The sequence below is a fragment of the Callithrix jacchus genome, chromosome 10 (assembly GCF_049354715.1).
Source record: "Callithrix jacchus isolate 240 chromosome 10, calJac240_pri, whole genome shotgun sequence".
Taxonomy (NCBI): domain Eukaryota; kingdom Metazoa; phylum Chordata; class Mammalia; order Primates; family Cebidae; genus Callithrix; species Callithrix jacchus.
Genome location: NC_133511.1, coordinates 18042967 through 18058980, shown reverse-complemented (window position 1 = coordinate 18058980; position 16014 = coordinate 18042967). Strand labels below are relative to the sequence as shown.

Genomic DNA, 16014 nt, shown 5'->3' with positions numbered 1-16014 from the left:
CACATCTTATTATAGTAATTGCATTCTTAATTACCTGTCTTACCAGCTCAAACTCTGTGAAACAGGTAACAGTCTTGTTCATGAATGTTTCTGCCATTTTAATCGTGCCTGGAACTCAGGAGATGCACAATAAACACTGAATTTGCTAATGACCAACACTTGGCAGCACACAAATTCAGCAAAAGCTTCAACAGTTCTGTTAGAAGATATTTGGGGTTGATGAGGGGGGAAAAACAACAACAAAAAAAACAACACAAAAAACAAGCCTGGTGAAATTAAGTGGCCACTTCAGGGATCTCACTGCTATTTTAACCTAAGAAAATTCTGTACATGCACTATTAGCCACAGGGGAGGTCAGAGGTGTTCCGTATGGCAACGGAGGAGGAAGTTGCAGTGAAGTGAGTATTAAATGTTTATTTTGAGGACCTTCTGCTGTGACCGTGTAGTTAAAAAAAAACCACATTACATATCATTCATCAACTAGGCGTCTGTAGGTCTTAACTAGTACTAGCTGATCTCCTACCTTGTTTTTTTCCAGTTAATTTGAATAATGATGCAAAAGAAACTCAGATTGCCATTCTCACAGCAGTCTTTTTGAAAAGAGGGGGTCTCAGCTCTGACCACCTGTTTGTTGCAGGAGCCACTTCACCATTACCTCATATTTCAGCAGTGTGGTAGTCTCTAAGGGGCTTTCTTGCCATTCACTTAGATAAGCTGTGCCCTTTATTAGGCTACAGTAGCAGTATTCTAAATGCAGTGGGTAAATCTGAGATGGACTGGATAAAGGTTCAACTATTAAAGGATTAATACTATATTGTGGGCCATAATGCTTTTACAATAAATATGCAACCGCCTGTTGGTTATCATCGGCTGGTATTGCATGTTTTGCTGTGGCTGCAGGAATAACAGTGGATTTAGAAAAGTACCAATGAGTCAATTAAGGATTGTAAGATCCCTGGGAAAAGCCAAGGAACGATAAGTCTTTCCTGTATTCCCAATAAAATTGCTCCAGAAGACAAACACCAATCACTTCATTTACTTCAGGACATAATTTACATTTTGACCCAGGGAAGACCCTAAGTAACAACCTTGTTTAATTTATCTGTAGGAGAGTTTTTTGCAAAGGTAGTAAAACCAGACAAGTGAATAATACACATCAAAGTCGGATTTAAAATGTAGGTCACGGCTCTGTCCTACTGTTAAAGATGCTACAAAGATATATACTTAGACTGGCACCCTGTTCTCTCTTGCGGAGGCTGTATTCAAGATGACAAGAAGTACTCTAACATTGTTATAGACATAGATGTTGTCAATAGGGTCTTTCTGTGATTTTGGCAAAAAAAAACAGTGGAAACGTTATTCTAACTACTGACATGATTCATCTTATCACTTTGGCATATGGTACTACTATTTCTCTTACTATAGCAAGTTCTAGTTTTCCCAAGACCTTACTCTCACTCTTTTGGAAATAAAGTTTAAACATATATATTTGAAACCTTCAAATTAAAATGTTATCCTCTTATATTCATGTACCAGGTTAATATCGCCACATGTATCCTTTCCAACTTCAGGCTAAACGGACGCACATTTAGAGTTGTTTAAAGACAACCCAGCTTAATATCAAGAGAAATCATGACCTTTCATGGAATATTTGATGGAAAAAAACACTGATTTTTAACACATCTTATTTTATTCAGATAGCAGTCTGATCACACGTGGTCCAACAACACTCAAATAATAAATCAAATTTAATCAGATGTTAAAAAGATTGGTCTTCAAACATCATAGCCAATGATGCCACGCTTGCCTATGATCTCTCCGACATAAAACCACATCAACACCTCAGTGGCCACCAAACCATTCAGCACAGCTTCCTGAAAAAAGAAGCATACATTTTATGGTATCTTTTTTTTCTCTTACATATTTAAAACTATTCTTTTCCAGAATTAAGAGACAAAGAACATAAAGAAGCTTTTCAGACTAGAAGGCAGTTTTACTCAAAGTTGAGAACTATGAACATTACTTTTGTTCAATTGCTGAGAACCCTTGAACTTTCAATTTTGTAAGGTAGTCAGAGCTTATAAATTCTTTCAAAGCATTCTTTAAAGACCTGAACTGACTTAACCCTTTCATTATAAGTTATGAGACACCTTATGAGCCCTAAAACAACTCATATCCTGGATATAGCTGGCACATTTAGATAGGGTATTCATATGAAAGGATGGCTCTAGGAAGGTCGAATCTCTGAACAGACATTTTTGTCTGGCAAAAGAAAATCTGCTGAAAGATGAAGTGCTGTCTCCCCCTTTAGACCTCATTTTTATTCATTTAGTATTTGACTGGACTCTTACCAAGAATCTGGTATTCCTATCAACATTTTAGTGCCCCAAAGAGAAATATACACATATGGCTCAGGAAAGCACTGTTATTAATACATGCAAAAATATGGATCTTGAAATTCTAGTTGAAAAAATAACTTTGCATAACAAAACTGGACCTTTTTCTTTTAGCACTTCGGGAAGTGAATTTTCCCCATCAAATTAGGCCAGAAGTTTATGGAAGTCTTCTGAAAAGCAACAAGATTTCCCAGGACAGAGGCTCTAAAACCCACAATTATTTAGGCTTTTTGTACTCTGTGCTTGGATCATGCAAATAAAATCCAAGTTCCAATTCTTTTTTTTTTCTTTTAAGAGATAGGGCCTTACTCTGTCACTCAGGGAGTGGCACAATCATAGCTCACTGCCTCCTCTAACTCCTGAGCTCAAGCAATCCTCTCACCTCAGCCTCCCAAGTAGTTGGGACTACAGGTGCATGCCACTGCACCTGGCAATTTTTTTTTACTTTTTTGGGGCAGAGATAGGGCCTTGCTATATTGTCCAGGCTGGTCCTGAACTCCTGGCCTCAAGCGATCCTCCTACCTTGGCCTCCCAAAGTGCTGGGATTACAGGTAGGAAGTGACTGCGCATGGACACGGGTTTCAATTCTTATAGTTTTTAGATTTTATCTTCACACAGTTCAATAACCCAGGTTTGGTATTTTTATCCTACATATAAGAAGGGTTCGCTTCCTGAAGAGATATTTTGGCTGAATAGGGGACAATTCCAGGAATACAGATGGAAAAAGTACAGACTCAGCAAAGCAAGCCGTCATATTTTAGTATCTTACTGTTTAGTATTTTACTATCTAAACAGGAAAGGGGAAAAAAATTCCCAATATATATCCTCACTTTTTTGCTAGGTTTAAGACTCTTAGGAAACTAAGAAATAAAATGGGCTAATTATTTCTATCCTGGTGACAAAATTAGAAAAACAAATATCTTCCTCAGCAGTCAAAAATAGGATTTAAACCATGCAACAACCAGAGCATCACAGCCAGGGTGACCCCTGGGTCCCATTCCTAAGACGTGGTTACTTTATTTTCCCCTTGTTAAGACATAGGAAGACTTAATTTTTAAACGGTCAGTGTCCAGTTGAAGGCAGAACACTAATCAGATTTCAAGGCCCACAACTTGGGGACTAGACCACCTTGTGTTGAGGAAACTCTGCCACCTGCGCACAACCCACAGCTAAAGTGAATTCAATGACACTACTGCCCTGATTACTCCTTAGGATGTGGTCAAAACAGCATCAAATGTTTCTTCTCTTCCTTTCCCCAAGACAGCGTCCTCAACCTGTTAAATTAAGTCGGCCGGGCACGGTGGCTCAAGGCTATAATCCCAGCAGTTTGGGAAGCCACGGTGGGCGGATCACCTGAGGTCTGGAGTTTGAGACCAGCCTGGCCAACATGGTGAAACCCTGTCTCTACTAAAAATGAAAAAAAAAATTAGCTGGGTGTGGTGGCATGCACCTGTAGTCCCAGCTACTCAGGAGGCAGAGGCAGGAGAATTGCTTGAACCCGGGAGGTGGAGGTTGCAGTGAGCAGAGATTGCACCACTGCACTCCAGCCTGGGCGACAGTGAGACTCCGTCTCAAAACAAATAAACAAAAAACTTTTTTTTTCTCGTTATGTTGGATTCAACCTCATTGGAAACACATATATTAATCAAAACAACCAGAAAAATCCCAGGGGAAGACATTTTCTGTTATGCACTTCATTTTCATTTAGCCCATGGTTACCTTAACTGTGAGTTGTTTGAAGCTACCAGTCTGAGCACTATTGACTATTTCTTTCAGGCTCTGAATAGCTCTAGGGATCTCAGCAGGGGTGGGAGGAATCAGCTCAACCTTGGCGTAGTACCAAAATGTGGCCAACTGAGGCTTCGAATAAGTCACAGCAGCTGGAAAACAAGACAAAACAAAAAAACCAGGATGAACTCACTAGAGACCAAAAGAAGCAGATGTGTGGGCTGGACAGAAATATTTATTCATGCATCACCTTCATTCACTGCTTGTACCAAATGTGCACCCGGTGTGAAAAGTCAAAGCTGCTCCCTGCTAACAAGAGGCTTTTAAAGAAGCAGAACACCTGTGCCACAGGGACGTTCAATCAGGCAGGATGCTACAAGCACGTTCAATTATGCCAGCTCTTCACTAGTGGCCAGCTAGTACTGTATTTCATTTATGAATGGCAAATCTAGCTAACTGTAAAGATGCTAGAAGCTGGATTTAATAACAAGAGAACAGTCAATTTATTCATATTTTCTTGTAGAAAGATCAGCAAATTTGAAGAAAGAGGTGAAGAAAGGGATGAAGGAGTTAGAATGGCACTCTTAAGAACAAGATAAAAACATAATATTATCTACAAATCCAGATGGAATTATAATAACTGGTACCATTTTGGTATCCTTATCAATATGTGCTGGATTAAATCATTCTCTAACAAAAGCACAGCTGCTCCTCTTTCAAAGACACCACAAATAATAAAAGTAAAACCTACATGTATTGTTAAGAACAGCCAAAACTAGAATCTATTACTAAGCTGGAATTCCTCAAGGTATTTACTATTTCAAGAGAAGAGATTATTAGCAACCAGGGTAGTTGTGAGACTGTGGTAGTGATTTCAGAAAGAGAAAGACATTTTTTATTTAAAAAAATTACAAGAGAGGCTAGGTGCAGTGGTCATGCCCATAAACCCAGAATTTTGGGAGGCCAAGGAGGGAAGATCACTTGTGGCCAGGAATTTGAGACCAGCCTGGCCAAGACAGTGAAACCCTGTCTCTACTAAAACTACAAAAATTAGCTGGGCATGGTGGTTTGTGCCTGTAGTCCCAGCTACTTGGGAGGCTGAGGCACAAGATCACTTGAACCCGGGAGCCAGAGGTTGCAGCAAGCCAAGATCTCACCATTACACTCCAGCCTAGGGGACAGAATGAGACTGTTGCAAAAATTACAAGAGAAATGTAATAAAAACAGCACGAACATCCATAAAGTGTCTGTTGTTCAAAGACAGATTACTCAAGCCTCTTGGTGTTGTCCTTGTATTAACTGCCTCTATTTGAGTATTTCTCAAATAGAGAAGTACTATCTCCCTTCTTTCCCTCATCTTCTGTGTTTGGGGGCATGGGCATACCTTGAAGCAGACACAAAGCTCCAAGAGGTAGCTCCAAATAGAACTGCCAATGCCTGTAAGATGGGAAAATCAAAAAAAGTACAGTCTTGTGGAACAGTTAACCAACTGTCTTTAATATCATCTCCAACACTGAGGCAGGAGAACTGCTTGAACCTGGGAGGCAGAGGTTGCAGTGAGCCGAGGTTGCGCCACTGCACTCCAGCCTGGCGCCTGGCGACAAAGTGAGACTGTCTCAAAAAAAAAAAAAAAAAAATTATCTCCAACACATAGATATTTCACCCTATACAAAAATTAATCAGTATACTGTACATAAACACTATTTTAGGTGCCAAATTCGTTTCTTAGGGGATACAGGTTAAAGAGTTTGAAACTGCTTTACACATATACAAGAGATAAAACATAACGAATGGTAGATGGTGGGAGCTAGGTTTCTCCGTGGAGGTGAGTGGTGTTACAGGCAAGCAAGAAAAGAGCAAGAATAAACCCCATGGTACTGGGTTAGAGTTGGACTCATGTTTAGCTTAATACATACACTGATTAATAGACACAGAAACAATTTTACATACATATATTCATGTATCTACATGGGTTAGTACACATGTATACACATACACACATCTATATGGATACACATCTACATCCCTGTCAACTGGGAGGACCTAGAAGTATGATATTCTAGTAGCAAGGAACATACACAGCACCCAGACCTTAGTTTCTCAATTCTATTGTCCAATAAAACAAACTAAGGTTCCTTGGAGAAATGGCTGATTCTAAGGCAGGGACAGGGTGAATGCAATATAAATCTGAAGCATCTTGTAGCACTAGAAAGTGAAAGCGCATGTCAAAGGGACAGAGAGGTGCTAACCCAAAAGAGCTTTCGAATAGCTGAGGCTGAAATAATTTGAGCAATAATACGATATTTGATATAAAAAGTACAAAATAAATGTACAAGTCCATACAATAAGTGATTAGATAAATAAATGGAGAAGAGACAAATCTTTCTCACAGAAGAATTCTATTTAATTTAAGTAGATATTCCCTCCTACAGGAGATGGAATCCCCCACTGTAATCACACCCTGCCTTTATGGGATAGGCTTAGTTATTTGTTTCTAAAGAACAAACACTGAGAGAAAAAACAGTAACTTTACAGAGGAGGAACCTATAACCAAGTGATGAAATCTTTTATCACCAGTGATGTCATATGAGTAACATATACCTCCTGACATGTGATTAGGGCACCTCATCCCTGTGGCATTTCCTCAGAATCCATAGTTCCAGACTAAGCATGAGAAAAACATCAGACAAAACTAGATTGAGGAAATTATTCAAGATACCTAGACAGATACTTAGACACCTTAAGACTGTCAAGGTCAGGAAAGATGAGGGAAGACTGGGAAAATGTCCCAGATCAGAGAAGGCTGGGAAGACAGAGAAGCTAAATGCAATGTGGTACACTGAACTGGATCCTGGAACTGAAAGAGATTAATGGAAAAACTGCTGAAATACAAATAAAGTCTACAGTTTAGTTAAGGGGGGAAAAAATCACACTCTATGATCTTCCTAGGCAAGCCTGATGATAAAATTACTTATTTCCATAAGCCTCTTTGACCCCCTAGAAGAATTAGGGGCTCATATGCAATAATTTTTATTAAATATTTAACATTCACATTTAATACACTAGCCTATGTATGTTATAAAGCAAAATGTAGTTCCACATTAATATTCTGGCCCAGCTGAGTCCTCCTTTCTAAGTACTTTTGGAAGACTAACAAATTATTTTTCAATTGTTCACAATAATGGAGGGAAGTGTTTATATATTTCATAAAATTACCTTGGTGTTACTTTTCCTTTTAGATTTTGTCATAATTAGCCCGCAATTCCTTAATATGTGCCACCTAAAAAATGTGAAAGCCACACCAGAAAAAAAAAAAATCCACTTGAAATATTAAGAATCGTGACTTAAATCAACCACGAAGTCCAGAGTGAAGCCTCCAATCTTTTTTTCCTCTTTAGTTTTTTTTTTTTTTTGAGATGGAGTCTCACTCTGTTGCCCGGTGGACAGGTGGAGTGCAGTGGTGCAATCTCGGCTCATGGCAACCAACCTCTCCCTCCTGGGTTCAAACGATTCTCCTGCCTCAGCCTCCTGACTAGCTGGGATTACAGGCGCCTGCCACCACACCCAGCTAATTTTTGTTTTAGTAGAGACAAAGTTTCACCATCTCGGCCAGGCTGGTCTGGAACTCCTGACCTCAGGTGATCCACCCACCTTGGCCTTCCAAAGTGCTGAGATTACAGGTGTGCACCACCACACCTGGCGAATTTTTGTATTTTTAGTAGAGATGGGGTTTCACCATGTTTGCCAGGCTGGTCTTGTACTCTTGACCTGAAGTGATCTGCTTGCCTTGGCCTCCCAAAGTGCTGAGATTACAGGCGTGAGCCACCACGCAGGGCCATCTCTTTTGATTTATATAAAATCGAAGAGCTCTACGACAGATATCTTGATAATCTCAGTAAAGAAAGATTTTCTTGCAAGTTTAAGAAATGATTTAGGAAAATGTGTAAAATGTTTCACTGGTAGGCTGTGAGGTTCTGCAGGAGAGGCTTCAATAACTCAGAGTTTGGCTGGTGATGGAGGGAAGAGAGGAGAGAATGAATAAAATACCCGGATGGCCCTGTGGCTCACGCCTATAACTCCAGCACTTCGGGAGGCTGAGGCGGGAGGATCTCTTGAGCCCAGGAGTTAGACCTGCCTGGGCAACATCACGAAATCCTGTCTCTACAAAACATACAAAAATTAGCCAGGCATGGTGGTGTGTGCCTGTGATCCCAGCTACTCAGGAGGTTGAGGTGGAAGGATCGCTTGAGCCCGGGAGTCGGAGGCTGCAGTGAGCCACTGGGCGACAGAGTGAGTCCTTGTCTTCTGGGGTGGGGGGCAGGAAGGAAATAAAAGAAAATACCCAAATCAAACTCAAACACAGCAAAACAGGCTCAAAAATATGACTTTTTTTTTTTTTTTTTTTTTTTTGTTGAAATTCTGTTTTCTATGAACATTTTATAAATCTGAACGAAAGTTAAGAGATCTGACCTTCAGTGGCTTACTGGAATATAGCACACCTAGGAGACGTCAATTTAGCCTATCTCACTTCAGGAATAAAATGAATAGCTTACCACTGAGAAGACAACTGAAATATTAACCGACAGAATACACTAGTACTCAGGGGCTGTGATTATTCAGGGTTATTGTGATTATTCAGGATTATTGTGATTATTCAGGGTTATTGTGAAACACAGCGGTCTACCAGCTCTTCAAGCTGAAAAAATTCCACGAATGCTAACGTGTAAAAACAAAGATTACTGTTTATATGGAACCCGTTCTGATTCTCGGGGCACAGATACTCATCCATGAAGTCCATTTCCACCTAAAACTTCCCTCAGATTAAAGCGGAAGTATCTCAGAATCCGTCAAAGTGAATGTTCAAAAAGTCAAAATGTCCTTAAACATTTCTGTAGACTTCCAAATATTTCACTGAGAACCGGACCATGTGATGAGGCCGAACTGATGTACTTTCCCACACGCTTCTGCCCTTCCTTTTCTTTGCTCTCCTAACAGAGCCAACCCCTCCAGATCCCTGCTCTTAGAGATCTAAGGGGGCGTAATGGCTGCAGCTGCCAGGCAACGCCGGGCATCCTTCACTCTACCTCTCTTCTCCGTCATGGTTAGAATTCAGGAACTTCTAGGCTGTGTAGAGAACCCAATCTACAGGCCAAGCGAGCGGAAGGCTGAAGGAGAGTCGCCAACCTGCCTCCTGCGCCCTCCACCTGCAGGCCATCCCGCCCCGGCTTCCGCAAGGCCCCTCGAGTCTTTGCCGCCTGCTTCTACCTCTCAGGCCATCGCAGGCCTCCCCGCCGACCGTGTGCCCCCCTCGGCAGTCTCACATCGGGCTCACCGTTCACCAGCGCCGGGGTCTTCTCCACAAGGTTACGGATAAATTGGGCCATGGTTCTGGGATGGAAAGTCCGTCGCCCCGAACGGCCGGCTGAATGTCACCCCCCCAGAAGGACCCACTGCAGGACCCCGTCCCACTTCCAAGGTCAGGCCGCCTCTTTCCGCGCCGGTCCAAGATATTTAAATGTCAAAAGATCTTTACAGGATCTAGTTTGTCAATTAATTTTTTTCAACATGGAGGAGAAAGTGGATATGAAAAGATGATATTAGAGAACATATGAAGAACAGTGGGATGCTGCAGAGAAGCAGGCATTTTCTGGGGCAGCCACTCGTAGAGGTCCGGAGAACCGGCAAGGAGGGGAAATGCGCATGCGCCCTGAACCTGCAGTGCTTTTCTTGCCGCCGACCTCCGCTATTTCGCTCAGGGTGCTTTCGCGGTGATTCTGCTGCCCTAGTATGAAGTCAGTATTGGAGAAGGATTCGCTGAGATTCTTCTAGTCCAACACGATCGTTGTACAGAGGTAGAGAGGGTCCAAGGCCAAACCTCTAAAGTTAGGAGCCGAGCAAGCACCACACAACCTGTCACCGGCTCAATCCATAGCCCTTTTTATTTTTATTTTTTGAGATAGTCTCGCTCTGTCGCCCAGGTTGAAGTGCAGTGGCACGATTTCGGCTCACTGCTACCTCCGGCCCCCGGGTTCCAGCGATAGTCGTGCATCAGTCTCCCGAGTAGATTGGACTACAGGCGCCCGCCACCACGCCGGGCAAGTTAATTGTATTTTTAGTAGAGACGGGGTTTCACTATGTTGGTCAGGCTGGTCTCGAACTTCTGGCCCCAAATGATCCGCTCGCCTAGGTGCTGGGATTACAGGGTAAGCCACCGCGCCTGGCCCCATAATCCTCAGCCTTTTTTTTTTTTTTGAGATTGAGTCTCGCTCCCATCGCCCAGGCTGGAGTGCAGTGGCGCGATCTCGGCTCACTACAACCTCTACCTCCCGGGTTCAAGTTATTCTGCCTCGGCTTCCCGAGTAGCTGGGATTACAAGGCGCGCGCTACCATGCCCGGCTAATTTTTGTAGTTTTAGTAGAGATGGGGTTTCGCTATGTTGGCCAGGCTGGCCTTGAACTCCTGACCTCAGGTGATCCACCAGCTTTGGCCTCCCAAAGTGTTAGGATTACAGGCATGAGCCACTGCGCCCAGCCGGTAGCCCTTTTTAAAGCTGATTTTTTGTAATCCCACTCCCCAAAATCCTGTATCAGGATTGGAATCCATTTCTCCTAATTCCCTAATTAGCTACAAGGAGCTGTGCAGATGTGAGGAACAAAATCACAGGTACTGAATGCCGACACTATGCCAGGCATTTTGGAATATAAAGAAAGCCTGTCTTAAGGCATTCTTCCCGTTGAGACTGGGCTTGAAAAATGACCACACAATTTGGAAGTGGCAGAGTTGAGATCTGAAGAAGTTGGAATGTAAACTCAGAGACAGGCATTCTATGAGATTAGGCATGGTGCTGATTTGAGCATATTTCCTAGAGAAGATCCTTGAGCCAATGTGTGAGAGAGCAGCTGTATACTACAGAGGGCTGAAATGTCATAATTTAATGAGGAAAAGAGGTTATGTAGGGAAGTGGCATTTGATGAGAGGAACAGAACTATAAGTATCCTGGAGAAGTCTGAGCAGAAGTAAATCTCTGATTTATGGAATGGTTAGAGAGGTGAAAAGACAAATTAGAAGTGATATCAGAAACTAAGAACTCTTCAGTGAAAGAGTGATTCTCCTGCCCGAGTATACTGCAAAGAAGTCAAATTAAGGATGGGAAAGTTGATTTAGCAATATGGAAATCTTTAACATTAATGCAGCTTCAAAAAGAAGCCGGGGTGAATGGTGAAGAAATATGACTGTAAAGGATTAGAAGCCAGAACACCAAAGGGGGATGTGCAACTTAGGGGAGGAATTGAAGACAGAGAGAGGCAGTGCTTTATTTATTTAGAGAGGTGGGTCTTGCCATATTGTCCAGGCTGGTCTTAAACTCCTGGCCTCAAGAGATCATCCCACTTTAGCCTCTCCCTTAGCTCTGGGATTACAGGCACAGGCCACCCTGTCTGATGAGAAGGGATATTGACAAGAGCCTAATGAGGCAGGAAAGGAGAAATAGCCAGGGATCTATGGGGTCTTTTCCACAGATGGGATGATGGGAGAGAAGTTTGAGAGTCTTCAAAGTCTCTGAAGTTTTTATCTTCCCAGCAAAATAGAAGACAAAGTAATCAGAGTGCAAGTGGTAAATGGGAGGGGAGGATGGGAAGGAATTTGAGGAAGGAGGCCAAAGTTTGGAATAGCTGAAGGATACACAGAAGGGTTGTTGGGCAACAGTAGAGACATGTCTGTGGTTGCACCATTCTAAAAACTGTTTATCCTCCATCAGTGGTCTGCAGTTTGGATACTGCTGCAGAGGGGAATGGCTGAGTTAATCTAGGCTGAGATCCTGCATGGCAGGGGTATGGAAACAAGAAAGAAAAGGGAAGATAACAGCAAATGACTCCAGAGACCTGGGGTTCAGGCCAGATAAAGAGAAGCAGTGAAGCCAAAAGAGAGCTGGTTAGAAAAACCATGCGGTGACTTTCATCTCCTGAGGGTAACCCCAGGGTCCCCTCCAGAGGCCCGGTAAGGCAGGCTGGGTCAGCCAGGTCACACATATTTGACATTACCTACCTAAAAAAAAAAAGAGTGAAAAGTCAGAATCCTCTAAGTTTTCAGGGGGACTTCTGAAACTGGCATTAACTTTTAATACTGTAATAAAGTGATAACAAAGGTTTTAAGTCAGGTGTTCATTTATTAAATACAAGTTTTGAACAAACACTGCCAGGCAAGTTTGACAAGTAGTAACCTTCCTGGAATGTTTCAAAATACAGTTGTGTTGATCAAGTTTTATTTCAATCAACCTTTTTGTTCTTCATTTTCTGTTTCTAGGTTCATTTCCTGTAGAGCAATTACAGCATGTGCATTATTTCCTCACATGACATCAACAATGCAGCATCAGCCTCTGGCTTGTAAAGGCACCCAGTAGACTTATGCTGTGTGCAGTGGCTGCTTAGCAACCAGCATCAAATAAAGTAATGAAGCTTTTGTAGAGTGTGATACCAAATAGCAACTGGCACCTTCACCTGCACCATTAAAAAGCCTTTAAAGTTTCCTTCAGTTTTTATATATCCATTAAAAACTATATTAAAAAACAAAACCCACGCTGCTTGATAAAACATACTTAAACAATTTTCCAAGTTTAGTATTAGCCTCTTGGTAAGTTATGAGCAATACCAGAGCTGAGTAAAGAGTCTTCATTTTCTGTCATACTCCAGGAAAGCCAGCACATGAAACTAGGTATGTTAGAAAGTCTGCTCTACCAGATTTAGAGCTGCTTCTAAGTTCCAGACAAAACACCTTTTTAAACTTCCAAGGGTATATACACATGGTGCTGAACCAAGATGATACATTTTTTTTTTTTTGAGACGGAGTTTCGCTCTTGTTACCCAGGCTGGAGTGCAATGGCGCGATCTCGGCTCACCGCAACCTCGGCCTCCTGGGTTCAAGCAATTCTCCTGCCTCAGCCTCCCAAGTAGCTGGGACTACAGGCGTGCGCCATCACGCCCAGCTAATTTTTTTGTATTTTTAGTAGAGACGGGGTTTCATCATGTTGACCAATATGGTCTTGATCTCTTGACCTCGTGATCCACCCGCCTCGGCCTCCCAAAGTGCTGGGATTACAGGCGTGAGCCACCGCGCCCGGCGATGATACATTTTTAAAGTCTAATTTTTTTGGATGTACTTAAATTACTTCACAGAATGAAAAAAGGCACAGAGGACACTTGGTTTCCTTACCAGTAGTGGCCTTAAGCTACACACTTGCCTGTGCAGAGTTTAAAGATACTCAGCAGCATTAATGGTGCCATAGCCATTCATAAAAACTTTCAGGAAAAGAGCTTAAGAAAAGAAGACAAGCTTGCCAGAAAAGGCTTACAATCTGAAGGTTAAATACAGAAGAATACAGAGACTGGAGGCAGCATGGAGGTTGTTAACTAGGAAGCTGCTGGGAATAGCTGCCTTCTGAGTTTTTGTGCCCATTTTCCTCCTGTTTTCTCCTGAAAAACTCTGGTCTTCTCCCCTCGTTTTTAAAATGAAAACACTCTACTTGACTGAACATCCTACTAGATTGGGTTTGGAGGACAAATGCAAACAGGCAGAAGCTTATTTTATACAGAGTTCATTCTCAGAGAGGGAAAGGGGGATAATAAATACTGAATGAAGCTTATTTATTATTTTATTAGAAAACAAATCCTGCCAACCCATGGCTCAAAGGCCCGGGGAGCACACTGAATGAATCTTACATTCTGGCCTGTGCAAAAGTGTCCTCGACTTCTTTTTCATTTATAAGCACAGCAATAGGCAACATTTATTTTATATCTGGGGTGGGAAGCCCTCTTAAATGTGAGGCTTTCCAGCTGATACCATAAAACGCATCAAGGACTGCTTATAGCCACTTATGTTGAAATATTAAACTGTTTTATTTGAAAGAGACCATAGTTAATAACCTGTTCCAAATGAAGCAGTGACACCTGTTTCTTGATCCTATCACTTTTTTTGTCACTTCTATCTCTGGGCTTAGAAAGATAGTGATATAAAGACAATCCATAGGGGAATGTCCCTAGTTAGCATATTAAGCTGCACAATTGAGTAGTGAGCTCAAGCTCAACTACAGTGGTGTCCATCCACCTACTAACTACACAGGGCTAAGTGTATATTTAAAATGGCTTATGGACAAGGTTGTGCTCAAATTCCTACTTTGTTAATTGCTTCTAACACACACTAAGGTTGTGTTAGAAGCAGCTCTTAGAAGTCAGGTCACAAGCCCAAACAAATATTAACTATATACATTTTATAATCTCAGAATTTTGTCAAGAATGAGTATGTTAGTAAACATGGCCACACACTACATACATCTCACTATGGAAGAGAAAATATCAAGTGGTGCTCAGTTTACCCTAAATCAACATAAAAAAGCACATGGTGTGTGTATGTATGTATATATCTCACACTGAGATACACTGTTGATATTAGTGTCTTAAAATGACATTTTTCATGGATATGATACTCGCCTAAATCTACTCAGGCCTAGTCCTTGTAGAAACAGATTTTTATAAGAGAATAACGGCCCAACAGTCTCCTCACCCCAGAAATGTTTTGACTACAGTGTCAAAACTATGTCTGCCTTACCAGTCCTCATTAAAAAGACTGTATAACAAAATTAACAGCTACCAACAGAAGTTGCATAAGATTCCTTTAAATTCTTTTTTTTTGAGATGGAGTTTCGCTTTTGTTACCCAGGCTGGAGTGCAATGGCGCGATCTTGGCTCACTGCAACCTCCACCTCCTGGGTTCAGGCAATTCTTCTGCCACAGCCTCCTGAGTAGCTGGGATTACAGGCACGTGCCACCATGCCCAGCTAATTTTTTGTATCTTTAGTAGAGACGGGGTTTCACCATGTTGACCAGGATGGTCTAGATCTCTTGACCTCGTGATCCACCTGCCTCGGCTTCCCAAAGTGCTGGGATTATAGGCGTGAGCCACTGCGCCCGGCGTGATTCCTTTAAATTCTTTAAAAAAAATTCTCATCTATCATTCAAAAGTCTACACAAACTTCAAGGTATCTGCTTTTATGTGAAGTTACTCTGTAACACAGAAAATGGCTTAAGTATAGATCATGAGGACTAGTAAATACACAGGATAACACAAGATTTTTCTGATAATATCAGCTGTCACTGAAATATGTGACATTATATACTTATAAAGGCAGCACTCACCAAAAATGTTTGAACAGTAATTGGAAGAGAAATAGCAGGGTGGCAAGAAGTTTTAGTAGTTGAAATAATATAATTTCACTTAAGAAAAGGAAGAAGAAAAGAATATGAAGAGACAACAGAGGGTGAAAATTCGTGATGATTTCTAAACTTGGTGATGCTATAATTTCCTGCAAGCCAGGGGAGCACTGTCAAGTTCTTAGGAATCTTAACTATCATAATTTCAGCAAGAGCAGTTCTCTAATTTAGAAAAAAAAAAAAAAAAAAAAAAGAAAAGGAACAGAACGAGAAAGAGAAACCACAAACAATTGTTTATCTGCACTCTGGGGTTGGTTTCGGTTTGGTTGATTCACAGTATCTATTCAAGTTGCTCCTTTTGTTGTTTCCTCTCTGCAAGCCACCGTTGGATTTTTTCTTTCAGTTCTGTGTTTGGCCGGATCTGGTCCATGGTGAGGGGACTACGGTTAAAGGGATCTGTTTGGTCACTGGGATGAAGAGAGAAAGAGAAATCGGGTTATTTCCATAAGTTCTAACATTCTAAGCCGAAAACAGAACACCTGGACATTTCATCTTAAGAATGAAGCCAGAGTTTATTATAACTTTGAGTCAGATGCTGAGTTGGGGTTACAAGGAGTAAGAAAAAGATGATTCAGGAGCCTTCCTTCCTTCCTTCTTTCTTCCTTCCTCCCTCTTTCCTTCCTTCCTTT

General features: G+C 41.7%; 2 protein-coding genes across 3 annotated transcripts in view; both read right to left on the bottom strand.

Annotated features, from left to right (window-relative positions):
- Window positions 1-1671: 1671 nt before the first annotated feature.
- ATP5MG (ATP synthase membrane subunit g) lies at window positions 1672-9563 on the bottom strand. Of its 2 annotated transcripts, none has more exons than XM_002754486.7 (3): window positions 9457-9563; window positions 4116-4276; window positions 1672-1874 (listed from the first exon to the last, which is right to left on the bottom strand). In XM_002754486.7, the coding sequence occupies exons 1-3, from the start codon at window positions 9506-9508 to the stop codon at window positions 1776-1778; spliced, it is 312 nt and encodes a 103-aa protein (XP_002754532.1). In that variant the 5' UTR covers window positions 9509-9563; the 3' UTR covers window positions 1672-1775. The 2 variants fall into 2 exon arrangements, with proteins under 2 accessions (XP_002754532.1, XP_054097613.1); XM_054241638.2 differs by lacking the exon at window positions 9457-9563 and adding an exon at window positions 9209-9342.
- Window positions 9564-12268: 2705 nt separating this feature from the next.
- The window catches only part of UBE4A (ubiquitination factor E4A), a 45564-nt gene continuing 41818 nt past the window's right edge, over window positions 12269-16014 (bottom strand). Inside the window, exon 20 of the mRNA XM_002754485.7 lies at window positions 12269-15792. Within this exon, the coding sequence (XP_002754531.1) occupies window positions 15666-15792 (127 nt within the window). The 3' untranslated portion in view covers window positions 12269-15665. The remainder of the gene's footprint in view (window positions 15793-16014) is intronic.

Excerpts from the sequence above, each read along its gene's own strand:
- ATP5MG (XM_002754486.7), bottom strand. The coding sequence starts at position 9,508 with ATGGCCCAATTTATCCGTAACCTTGTGGAGAAGACCCCGGCGCTGGTG. Across the intron at positions 4,277-9,456 it reads GACCCCGGCGCTGGTGAACG|CTGCTGTGACTTATTCGAAG; the intron begins GTGAGCCCGATG and ends CTTGTTTTCCAG. Across the intron at positions 1,875-4,115 it reads TCAAACAACTCACAGTTAAG|GAAGCTGTGCTGAATGGTTT; the intron begins GTAACCATGGGC and ends TTCTTTTTTCAG.